At 36.2% G+C, this 13562-nt stretch overlaps 2 protein-coding genes across 2 annotated transcripts; both read right to left on the bottom strand.

The window, feature by feature from the left end:
• Nucleotides 1–1247: 1247 nt before the first annotated feature.
• On the bottom strand, nt 1248–5462 carry LOC110879791 (transmembrane emp24 domain-containing protein p24delta7). Its single transcript, XM_022128319.2, has 4 exons — nt 5136–5462; nt 3288–3827; nt 2334–2410; nt 1248–1515 (listed from the first exon to the last, which is right to left on the bottom strand). The coding sequence occupies exons 2-4, from the start codon at nt 3405–3407 to the stop codon at nt 1371–1373; spliced, it is 342 nt and encodes a 113-aa protein (XP_021984011.1). The 5' UTR covers nt 3408–3827; nt 5136–5462; the 3' UTR covers nt 1248–1370.
• On the bottom strand, nt 3738–5345 carry LOC118481799 (transmembrane emp24 domain-containing protein p24delta9-like). Its single transcript, XM_035977072.1, has 4 exons — nt 5136–5345; nt 5020–5022; nt 4171–4245; nt 3738–3827 (listed from the first exon to the last, which is right to left on the bottom strand). Exons 1-4 carry the CDS (start codon nt 5343–5345, stop codon nt 3738–3740), a joined length of 378 nt encoding a protein of 125 aa, XP_035832965.1.
• Nucleotides 5463–13562: the final 8100 nt, after the last annotated feature.

Genomic DNA, 13562 nt, shown 5'->3' with positions numbered 1-13562 from the left:
TTATCTTGTATTACAGCCTTTCTTATTAGCAAAATCACATTTGACCATATTGGATGTACATAAGCAAACATATGTTGTTTAATTGTGTTTGTTTGGATGTACATAAACAAACATATCTTCTTTGAACTTTGAACGTTCCATGTAAAGTTAATAATATCAACTTTGTTTTCTTTTCAATCATGATCTGGTTATGTTACTTTTGAACTTTTTGCAAAAGAGGGTTTTTTTTAGTCTAAAAAATGGGGTTTTGGCTATCTCAAAGAACTTGAACAAATTTTTTTTACTAACTTATTTTTTCGTCAATAACTTTCATTCTCTAATCTCTTTCATAAAAAAGAACTAATTTGTTACTGAGTTTATAACTTTGTAACCCTTCGAGTTTATATAGTTTCAAGTTTATCCCTTTTGTTCCTTTATTTAAAAAAGAACTAATTTGTCACCGAGTTAAAAACCCTTTTTATAACACATTAAGTTTATAAAGTTTCGAGTTTACTATATGTTTTGATTCAACCGTACGTAATGCTTCTATAGGTTACATTAAATAACTAGATGTGTCGAATAATGGCATATGATGACCAAGTCATCAACGTATGGTTACCACGACCCATAATGGCATATGATAAAGCAATGCCATTGATGGTTAATAATGTTAGATGCATGTGATTAAGCAAAGTCATTTATGGTCAGCTAGAGTTGTTGATTGTCGATTAGAGTCATTGATGCTCAGTTATGGTTAATGGTGATCATACACAGTCAATGATGATTAATAACACGAAATTAGTGGTCAATCAGGGTCAATAGCCAATTAAGGCCATTGATGATCAATTAAATTAAATAAAGGGTCAAATGAAAGTTAGTTAAGGTTAATGATGATCAATTAGAGTCACTGATGGTCAATCATGACCATTAAGGTCCAAAATACACATTAGGAGATGTATTGATCCTATAAAACATGTATGATCAATCAATTACTAGATATGAGTTATCACAGCCCAATCACTAATAAAGACACGTAAAATTGATTATAACATCTAATGTGACTCTTACGCATTTTGAATGGTGTGTGTGTGAGAGAGAGAAACCAAACACATCACCCCGCGTATACACATCATCCCATAGTAGATATGGCCCAAGATGGAGCCCCATAACGAGCGACTACACATGGCCTTACTAGGCCTACATATTCAACTTTGTTGACGAATATAAGAACAAAAACTCACATACAATGGAATAACAAGACTCGCAAATAATGATAATAGAAAAGATCAAATATAAAATATCATAGTTAGTTTATTCTCTCAGTCATTTAATTTGTTGATGCTACATGTATTTGAATTAAAATCCATCCTTATAACTAAAAAAGATCGGTATCAAATGAGCTTCTTCTTTTCAAAGAAAGATTTCAAGTGCCAAATTTGCATACCCGCGACTGATAAGCATATGAAAAGTGAGAGAAAACTCAACCATGCCATTCTTGAATTTGTGACTTTGTTAAGCTCTTGCATCTCTCGTTCCCTGTTATATAACATATGAAATGTGTGTTCAAAATAATACGGTCCATCACGAAAATCCCTAAAAAACAAACACGTATATACCCTTGATGATGTGCCGAAATGGTACAGGTCAAAATTATTGTTTGTTATCAACATGTAGAGGCATGCTTTTGAAAAAAAAAAAAAAAAAAAAAAAAGAGTAAAATGTCATTTTCGTCTCTGAGGTTTGCGACTTTCGTCAAAAGATTTGTTTTTTCGCATCTGAATCCAAAAGGTTTAAAAGCTTGCCATTTTCATCCGGCTAGTTAACTCCATCCATTTTTCTCCGTTAAGGTAGGAGTATTTTCGTCTTCTTTTTGTTAACTTAAAGGGCTATTCGTTCTTTTGAATACTTGTACATTATGCTAAATGCTTGTACCTAAAGTGAAAAAGACTAAATTGCCCTTTAAGCTAACAAAAAAGACGAAAAAACCACTGACTTAACAGAGAAAATGGATGGAGTTAACGAGCCGGATGGAAATGGCAAATATTTCAAACCTCTTGGATCCAGATGCGAAAAAACAAACCTTTGGACAAAAGTCACAAAACTGGTCAAACCTCAGGGACAAAAATGGCATTTTACTCAAAAAAAAAAAAAAAGAAAAAGAAACTTCAATTCGAATAAAGTAGTATGTCAAGCATCATGTATTACTGCATATATTCTTTCAAAGTGTTTAATTAGTTTTTGACGTTCTAAAAGGCTAAACTCCAGATTTGAACCAACATTATCGACTTCTGAAATACCAAATTTGCCCCTACAAGAGATAAAAGTATGAATATTTTGGTAGATTATTCACTAACCTATCTCTGAGATATATCATTTCGTCATGAATTGAAGTGATGGTATCTGCAAGTTTCTTCAGCTCATATTCCATTGCCTGAAAATAAGCAAAAATGCCAAAAAGGAAATGGTAAAAAACAAAACTTCAATTTCATCCCATTTACTTATGAATGGGTCAACTCGGGTTCTAAGCAGTTAATGCAGCAAAAGATCGGATATCGGTCAAGGAACGATATTTGAGATATCCGTTATCGCGGTGGGATATCTGTAATTTTAATATCATGATGAATTTATATATATAGCAATGTAACACTAACAATTCAACTTTCGCAACTTGCAAAACACTACAATTGTAGCAAGTAGGAATTGATTAAGACTTAAAACACTAACAAATTAACAATTAAGACTTAAAACACTAATAGCAGCAATAAGAAGAAAGATGAATGGTAGAACTAATAAGAAAGGTAATATCGGGAAAATCGGTCAATATCGCCGATAATATTGCTACCGATATTTGACACCAATATTTTACATGGGGACCGATAACCGATAACTGATATTAAGTGAGTCGAATCGACACGGAAAAATAAGCCAATACTCGTGAGCCAGGACTCATGTAACCCTAGTCAATAACAATAATTCTTTCGATCTACCTTTTGAGCTTTATTAATGAAGTTATACGTGCATGCGTGTGTATATAATTAACTGGGAAACTCTGAAAAAAAATTCGTTATTTCACAGGACATTCTAAAAAAGGTACGGTGTGATATAAGGGAGTATCATCTATACTGTGACATCATACTTTGTTACTAATGCCTCACATAGGCACATTAAAGATATGTTATATCGCTTCAAGGCAAACAAATAAACGTTAAAATGTTAGCTAAGTTCAAACTAAAAAAGTAGAGAACTAAAAATATAAATATGCATGCATAGCGTCATATATGATAACAAAAACGGATTGATAATCTTACGTCGACTGAACCTTTCTTGGCAACATTTGACCAATCTTTAGCCGCTACACCAGACCTCCAATCGAACTCAACCGGAATTTTAAGCGGCGGTTGGTGATCAATGGCAAAAAAGCAGGCCATGTAAGACCATGGGGTATGGTGGGGCTTGGGTTGGGGAATTGGTTGACACCTGGAAATTCAAAACTCAAGTTTTGAACCCACTTTGAAGGGAGTATGGTGGGGCTTGGGTTGGGGCTTGGGTTCAGCTTTTTTTTTTTAATATATGTATATATATATATTTATAACCATTCACAGCCCGCCATATCAGCCATGTCAGCTTGCTCCCCCGCCCCACGCCCGGCTTGAAAGCCAAGCCCCAAGGGGCCACGCCCCAACCCAAGCCCACCCGGGGTGGTGCCTTGGGCGTTTTACCCCAACCCACGCCCCAACCCAAGCCCCATACCCCATGGCCTAATCTCCAGCCTCAACAGCCTGAAAAGCGAATTGACCCGATTGCACATTTTCAGACGAATGGTAGCTATTCCCGTAAGCCGATGTCACCTGCATTACATTAAAAAATAAACGAATGCAACAATTCAGTTCAACTAAATGCCGAGAGGCAAAAAAACAAAGAAATTATATATACGTACCAAAACCGAATAACAGACGGTTGACGGTTCCAACAAAAAAATACACATAAATCTAAAATTTCCAACAAAAACTGAAGCGAAAGCAATATCTAATATAAAAGCAACAAAAATAAACAAAGACCGTGATGTAAACCTGTAATTTAAACTGAAATACCTTATGAAGCGTTATATATATACACGCATAGCAACCAATTTAACAATTCAATTCAACTAAATGCCAAGCGGCAAAAAACAAAAGAATCATATATACGTACCAAAACCGAATACATAAAGATTCCAACCAAAAATACACACAAATCTAAAATTTTCAACAAAAATTCAAGCAATATCTATATAAAAACATAAAATTTAAACAAAGACATGACGTAAACCTGTAATTCAAACTGAAATATCTAATGAAGCATCATATATATACACACACACATACATATATATAACACAGGATTCATACAAGTAAACAGCAACCAATGCAACAATTCAATTCAACTAAATGCCATAAACAAAAAAAAAAAAACAAAAGAATTACATATAAGTAACAAAACAGAATAACATGAAGATTCCAACAAAAAAAATACACACAAATCTAAACTTTTCAACAAAAATTCAAGCAATATCTATATAAAAACAACAAACTTAAACAAAGACCATGACGTAAACCTGTAATTCAAAATGAAATATCTTATCGAGTATCATATATATAACACAGACATTCATACAAGAAACAGCAACCTACGCAAAAATTCAGTTCAACAAAATACCAGAAACATAAAACAAAAGAATCATATATACGTACCAAAACCGAAAAACATAAGATTCCAACAATAAAAAAACACACACAAATCCCCAATTTCCAATTATATAACAACCAATATATATATATATATATATATATATATATATATATATATATATATATATATATATATATATATATATATATATAATAACAAGTTTAAACAAAGACTAATTCAAACTGAAATATCTTATGCAGCATCGTATACTGAATACAAGATTCATACAAGACAAAGTAATCAGGCAAATTTAGAATCCCACAATTCAGTATATAATAACTCTGAATACAAATACTACAATCCAAAGCATACAAGCTGTAAAAATCAAAACTTTAAACAAATAATAACATAAACAAAGAAGCAATATCTATATTACAAGCTTCTAATAAAAAGCAAAATTAGGTTAAAATATTGGTAATTGAACTGACTCTGAGAGTGATTCTGTGAGATTCAGGTAAAGGTTGTCCTTCATTAGGGTTAACAATTGAGTAATGACCAACAGTCATCGAATTGCTTTTGATATCTTCTGCTATACACTTTGTGTGACCCGATTCGATCTCGAAGCGAATTGAGTGAGCGATTGTGGATAGAAGCCCTATGATTGCAATGAAACAGTGAGCAGATCTTTGAAGCTTCATAGTTGACAGATGTATTGATCTGCAGAAGATGATTTTGAGTAGTGATTTGGGGATCTAGCAAAGGAAGGAGATGATTTCGTGATGACCAAGAGTCGATAAGGTTTCTATAGTCTTTCATATTTATGTTCTTTCGATATATATTCATGGGTTAACAAGAAGGTGGGCCGGGTTGAACCCGAGATCGATTTGGGTTGGAAATTAAGTCCGGATGTTGGGTCGAACCGCTAATTACAGTTTTCAAGAACAAGAAACAAAACGGGGTGGTTGAGACTTGAGAGGGTGGGCCTAACTGAAGACCGACCCGACCCGACCCGATCCGATCCGATCCGTTTTGTTTTTTTTTTTTTTGTGAGGATGAGCGGTGTAAAAGCTTGAGGAGATTGAGAAGTTGATGGAATGGTTGTATCGAGTTGAGCGTTTTGCTAATAACATATATGCCTTGTCTTGACACATAGACGAGACGGCCAAGGAGGTTGCATTTGAAACTACTTTCGCAAAATTATATTTTATATCCAAGAAATGAAGCCCTTAGAAAGATTTTTTTTTAAAGTTTACCAGATTTTTAATGGTTTTAAACTTCAGTTTGTGATAAAGTAATGATTTGAAGATATTATTAAATAAAACAAAAGATGGAATGAAAATCATTGTATTTGCATCCACTTAATAGATTAATGATATAAATTGACAAATTCGCAAAACTATGGCATCCACTTAATAGACTAATGATATAAATTGACAAATTCGCAAAGCTATGGCATCTGGTGGTGCACACAATAACCGGCTTTTTAACCAACACTGGTTAATAACTGATACCATAACCAGTTTGTAACCGGTAGAGGATTAACCGATGATGAGTTTTTTTAACTATGGGTTAGTAACCAATTTGGGATTTTTCAGCAATAATCGGTTTTTTAACTGGTTTTTTAACCCCCTTTAACTGGTTAACCAATTTATTTGTTTTTTTAGCCAAATTAGTTGTTATTTAACATTATAGAGCCGATGGAAAACGACAATATGGTCGTTATAGAATATAGATTGGTTTTTCTAACCATTTCACCCACATAACATGTGTATATATTTGTGTATTGGGTTAGTCACAAACTCTTCTAAACTAAAGAATAAACACTTAAGAAATCAAAAATAGCAAAAGAACGTTCAAACTTTTATACGTTGAGTAGCTAGCCCGAGTGGTCATGATTCGGTTGGTGTTGGTAGTTCCTCGAGTGATGTAAGCGTGAAGAATATCCAAAAGACGATGAACGATCCAAAACTATTTCAACATTTCGACTTATGCGAAATAACGAATGGTAATCAAAAAGCTCGGTGGAAGAATTGTGGTACATTTCTTGCATCCACACCCAACTCTACATTAATGTCACATTTGTCAAAACATTTCCGGTTATATGTTTTGAGGTATGGACTCGCGGGCTTCACTTTAATAATTGGGCCTACCAACATCAGGTTCTAACGGCTTTAACCAGTACGGTGTCGTTTTGAACATTAGGTTCTAACGGCTTTAACCAGTACGGTGTCGTTTTGCTTCTGAAATAACAAAACGCATCTTCTATTTCATACACCCTAGAAAGAAAGGTCATTTCTCTGTAAACCCTAGATCAAAATCACAATGTCAGACAACATTCCCTTCGAACTCCAACTGCTAATCATCAACAAGCTTCCGGTGGAACCCTTGATTTGATTCCGATCGGTCTGTAAAGCGTGGAAGTCACTGATCGACAGTCCCGATTTCATTCTTAATCATATCAAGCAACAACAACAGCAACATCTGCTTGTAAGGTATCAAGACGTTCTTAATCTCGAGCTAAAATATGTTTCAATTGATGACAACGATGATGATACTGATACTGATACTTTCCCCAAACATAAGGTTTTTGTAACTGTTCCCCAATTAGTAGTTAATATGGGCAAACATTATATAACAATTGACACCTCTCATGGATTATTCTGTTTGTTCGGTAAAATCGACAGAAAAGCGGTTATTTGGAATCCTTCTATTAGGAAAGCGGTTGATGTTCTTCTGCTTGATATGGCTGATGATGAGATTGAGAGGTATAGAACCGTTTTAGGGTCTGGGGTTTGTCGGGAGACTAAGGACCCAAAGATTGTTCAGATAAAGATAGATATAGATATGGGAGATGCGGTCCCATGGCAAGTTGAGGTGTTTACGTTAAGCACGGGGGTTTGGAGAAGTGCGTATAGCGGCAATGTACCTAGTAAGTTTGTTAGATTTAGTACTGGGGAACAAGTGGTTGTAGGTGGAGTTGTTTATTGGCTAGCTAGTGGGCTTGCTAGTGATAGGGTTTACGGTGGACATGGGTGTGATAACTTGATTGTTTCGTTTGATTTGACGAGTGAAGAAGTTGGAGAAGTGAAGCTTCCGGGTATATTAGCCCATACTCATGTTACTTTGTCTCTGTTTAAGCTAAGGGAGTCCCTTGTTGTGATTGAAGGCGGTTTAGAGGACTATCAACTGGTTATAGCACTTTTACTATTTTAGCCTAAAAAGAATTTTTAACATCTGAGCTCCGTCCCCTACCAGTGTCCGGGACCAAGTTCTGCCAGCCAAACATATCTTCGGTGGAACCAAAAGCAGCAGGAAACATGCGGCACCATCTCCAAACCTTACTCCAGACCCCAAAAGCAAAACCACATGAGACAAAAACGTGAGAGACGGATTCCTCCTCAATACCACACATCGGACATATGGTACTCGACAGACCAATCCTTCTTTTAGCCAATTCAATGCGAATAGGAACTCTATTTTTTTAGATTCTCCATACTAGGATATTAACTTTAATTGGAACCCAATTAACCCAGCGCATCCGAAAGGCTGTATGCCCGTTCTGATCCCCTCTCAAAGCTGTTTTTATAGCAGCAACAGAAAAACCGACGCCTGGCTTCTGATCCCAGACCCAAATATCACTACTACCACTGATACGAACACACGACAACATATATTCCACGTCTTGAACCTCCGAAATACCTTCTACCGAAGTTACCCCTAAGTTCCAGTTGTCTTTAATAACTGTATTCATCCCAACTTGCTTTAACCGTGAATGTACCTAGTAAGTTTGTTAGATTTAGTACTGGGGAACAGGTGGTTGTAGGTGGAGTTGTTTATTGGCTAGCTAGTGGGCTTGCTAGTGATAGGGTTGACGGTGGACATGGGTGTGATAACTTGATTGTTTCGTTTGATTTGACGAGTGAAGAGGTTGGAGAAGTGAAGCTTCCGGGTAGATTAGCCCATACTCATGTTACTTTGTCTCTGTTTAAGCTAAGGGAGTCCCTTGTTGTGATTGAAGGCGGTTTAGAGGACTATCAACTGGTTATAGCACTTTTACTATTTTAGCCCAAAAAGAATTTTTAACATCTGAGCTCCCAACGTCTTTTTTTCTAATCTTTTTGGCCCCTAACGTCTTGTTTCTAACCCTTCTAGCCCCTAACATTTAATGGATGGGGTTAGTGTTAGGGGCTAAAAGGGTTAGAAAAAAAAGACGTTGGGGGCTCAGATGTTAAGAAATTACGGATAAAGTTCCATAAATTATCTTATTATTTATTTATATTAATTACTAGGTTAGAAATTATATCTTAATAATTTAAACAAATATCGAGCATTTTCATAACGAGGGTGGAGGGAACAATTTTCTTCTTTATATTAAGAGTAAATTACAAGTTTTGTCCTTTATCTATGTCCCAAATTGCAGGCGCTGTCCTTTAAACCAAAACTTGACAGGCGGTGTCCTTTGTGTTTTCAAAATCTTGCACGTTTTGTCCTTTAGGCCAAACTTAGTTAGATTTGTTAGTTAAATCTGGTATCAAGGGGCTATTTTGTAAAAAAAAATTTATTCAGGGACTAAATTGTACAAAACTTAAAAATATAAAACCCCCAAATTAGAGTCTTCCCCATTTATCCCCATTCACCACCGCCCCCAAACACCTGCAACCACCACCGCCATTACCACCACACCCACCGCCCTCCGCCGCTCAACCATCACCTTCCCTCATCACGACCATCCACCGATTCACACCACCGTAAAGTGTCAGTTGATGGGTCCGATTCCGTTGGCAATTTAGTTGACAACCAAGAATGTCGAATATCGTTTGATGAGCTAGAACCTAGTGCTAATCATACCGAGAAAGTAGAATCTAATGCAGTTGTTGTGCAGTTAGAAGAAAAGTCAGAAGATCGTCAGGAGGTATTCGCTATTCCCTTAGAGGTCAATGTAGAAGTTGAACCAAATCACGTCTGCAGCGTGATAAAAGCTGAGACCAAGAAAGCTGAAGGAACAGAAAGTCGGTCAGGCGTAGAATCAGAAGAGAATCCAGATTCTGGTCTTTTGTTGCCTGAGGAAGTGGATGACTTGACAGTAGTTGAGCAAAAGGTTGAAACCGAATCTCATTTGGGTACAGAGAACCGATCTGCTGAAGGTGTGGACTGTGGAACTGAGATTGAAAATGTTGATGTCTCTGATGATGATGAAAAAGAAAGTGAAGTTAAGGATGCTGAAGATGTACCTCATTCGGTTACAGAGATAATATCTCCTGAAGGTATGGATTGTGGAACTCCGGTTGAAAATGTTGTTGTCTCTGACGATGAAGAAAAAGAAAGCGAAGTTAAAGATGCTCATGTTGAACTTGTACAACATATCATTCCAGGGAATAGCTCTGCTGAAGATATGGATTGTGAAAACGAGATAAAAAATGCCAATTTCCCTGATGAAGAAAAAGAATCTGAAGTTAATGATCCTTTAGTTGGAGATCGGTTGACATTAAGTTTTTCTGATACACTTGTGAACCATGGAGCCGTGATTGAGTTTGGTTCAATTGGGCGTCATGGGACAACACTTATTGGGGAAGACTCTAATTTGGGGGTTTTATATTTTTAAGTTTTGTACAATTTAGTCCCTGAATAATTTTTTTTTACAAAATAGCCCCTTGATACCAGATTTAACTAACAAATCTAACTAAGTTTGGCCTAAAGGACAAAACGTGCAAGATTTTAAAAACACAAAGGACACCGCCTGTCAAGTTTTGGTTTAAAGGACAGCGCCTGCAATTTGGGACATAGATAAAGGACAAAACTTGTAATTTACTCTTATATTAATTACTAGATTAGAAGTTATATCTTAATAATTGAAACAAATATCGAGCGTTTTCATAACGAGGGGGGAGGGAACGATTTTCTTGCTTAATAAATAATTTATTTATTTAATATATTTAAAATACAAGAAGAATAATAACTACATTTATCATACTAATAAATTTATCCAAAAACAACCATCTTTTTAAGATGCAACTCAGGTCTATATGTTTAAATTTTAAAGTTATATAACTTAATAATTACCGATAATTTATAGTTATATAATTAATTTAAATATTATTTTGTAGCTATAAGTTTATCTAATTGGCTAATTGCTATATGCCTAATCTAAACATTTCAACAATACTTTTAAAACTAATAAATTAATACCACTGTTATTTAAATAAAACTTGGGTTCACGTCGTGAGAAAGTCGATGATACAGTTTATTTTATAATAGATGGTTCAGATGTTTTTATATTTATAAACTTGACAAACATCACAAGTTTTGATCATACATAAAACAAAATTTTGTTCGGATATCAGAAAAGTGTCTTAAAATATCGTTTTATAATTGTTAAATCTTCGTTATTAACTATTTGATATTTTATTTTCTCAATCCGTGTAATACACGGGGTTATAACCTAGTTATTTCATATATCAAATTACATTTATTCAACCCGTGTAATACACGGGGTTATAACCTTTTTTTTTTGAACGTTAGACTTCATTAAAACACCGAGCAAGGCCTCAAAAAACACGAGGACCGCTCAAGCAATTACATAATATACAACGGGTATTTTACCCAATCATTCCAATCAATCCTAACATTGTTCGACCTATACTTTATCCAAAGAAAAGACATGGATTTCACGAGCGCCACAACTCCAACCACCTTAGGATCCGAATTTTGAAACACCACCGTATTTCGTTCTTTTTAGATAGACCAGCACGTAACCATGATAATAGCACGGACCAGCTTCCGTCCCCTACAAGTGTCCGGGACCAAGTTCTGCCAGCCAAACATATCTTCGGTGGAACCAAAAGCAGCAGGAAACATGCGGCACTATCTCCAAACCTTACTCCAGACCCCAAAAGCAAAACCACAGGAGACAAAAACGTGAGAGACGGATTCCTCCTCAATACCACACATCGGACATATGGTACTCGACAGACCAATCCTTCTTTTAGCCAATTCAATGCGAATAGGAACTCTATTTTTTTCGATTCTCCATACTAGGATATTAACTTTAATTGGAACCCAATTAACCCAGCGCATCCGAAAGGCTGTATGCCCGTTCTGATCCCCTCTCAAAGCTGTTTTTACAGCAGCAACAGAAAAACCGACGCCTGGCTTCTGATCCCAGACCCAAATATCACTGCTACCACTGATACGAACACACGACAACATATATTCCACGTCTTAAACCTCCGAAATACCTTCTACCGAAGTTACCCCTAAGTTCCAGTTGTCTTTAATAACTGTATTCATCCCAACTTGCTTTAACCGTGAATGTACCTAGTAAGTTTGTTAGATTTAGTACCGGGGAACAAATGGTTGTAGGTGGAGTTGTTTATTGGCTAGTGTCACGGCACTCGGCCCGGTTTGACCCGGTTCAAGAGCCGCGGGGCAGGAAATCCCGTGGTATCAATTTTAGGCGACAGCGGAAGTCTTTTACTACAGGATATTTTAACACCGAAAATGCTCGTTTAATATATTACACAAAGGTTTAGGGATAAAATCCCATAATTTACAATAAGTTGATTTCACCAAGAAACCTTTATTTTCCAAAACATGTTTATTTTATTTATTCACAATGAGCCACTTCTCTGAGCTTGTAGTGCTTTACTGCACTTTTCCTGGATCACACAGATCACCTGAAACATGTTTGAAAAAGGTTTTGTCAGCAGGGAAATACTGAGTGAATCATTCAGGTTTCTAAAACGACCCGTTAGTTACAAATTACAGTATTAAGGGCGATTACAATGTTTCTGATATCAAACCAACTACCCACAATATTTGTCACTCGACCATCCATTGGCTAGCCCATTTGTCCAATGGTGTCTGTGACTGTGGTCAGATCACCCCTTGGCCACCCGTTTGTCCAAGTGTGACGGGAAACAAGTAATGTATACAAAACCCCACATACCGGCTGTAATATGGTGATTACAAAGACTTAATCCCTGTAATTATAACTTTGAAAATAATTTGGAGTTTTGTAAAACAATTGATAAAAAGAGAATGACTCACATTGCAGATTTAACGAGCAAGATATAAGCCTACTGATTAGCCTTGATTAAACCTAATTTAACACAATGCATACACAAACGGGTTAGTAACTAATACAGCAGTTACGTCAATTCACGAGATTAAACCCTCAGAACGATTAGTCAGTGCAATACTCAATAATTCAATCGGATTCACAACGAATAACAGAGCCTAGTCCGAATTCGAACAACACTCTAATATTCGAGTCGAAATCACGACGAATAATCAAAGTACAAGCTCAATTTGAGCAGCACTCGGACAATCGTTGGATAGTTATAATCGATCGGACGTTGAATCGTAATAGCGATCGAGTTATTACCCTGATTGCGGCAGCACTTCGTGATCATGTGCGTTTAATTGTAGTATTACAACTATAACTCGACGTGCAAACAGAATCTGTGCGACGTTTGAACAACAGAAGCCAAGTGCCAATGTCGGCTATTTATAGTGATTTTTAGGACTCGCTTACGGACCGTAAGCCCTTTCCCTTGCGGTCCGTAAGCTAAGCAGTTTAATTCATAGGCTGCCTAGACTTGGGTATAGCTTTGCTGAATCAATAGTTTCGACCAATCAGAGCTAAACATCGTTTTATTTAGATAACTATTCAACTAGGGTTTACCCCCCCTTGAGTTTTAGGGGCCCTGATCCTGATTCCGATTGTTCCGGAAATTTCAGGGTTTATGCCAAATCACTTGGGTGTCTCAATTAGGGTTTTCTTATTGACTAATTATCGTCCTAATTATTGATTTTAGTGACAGTTTTTACATTCTCCCCACCTTAAGAAAAATCTCGTCCTCGAGATTTACTGGAATAAATGAGGATATTTCCGCTTTATTTCTGATTCCAGATCC

The sequence above is a fragment of the Helianthus annuus genome, chromosome 9 (assembly GCF_002127325.2).
Source record: "Helianthus annuus cultivar XRQ/B chromosome 9, HanXRQr2.0-SUNRISE, whole genome shotgun sequence".
Classification (NCBI taxonomy): domain Eukaryota; kingdom Viridiplantae; phylum Streptophyta; class Magnoliopsida; order Asterales; family Asteraceae; genus Helianthus; species Helianthus annuus.
The sequence above is the reverse complement of the archived record's forward strand: the minus strand, read 5'-3'. Positions and strand labels throughout refer to the sequence as shown.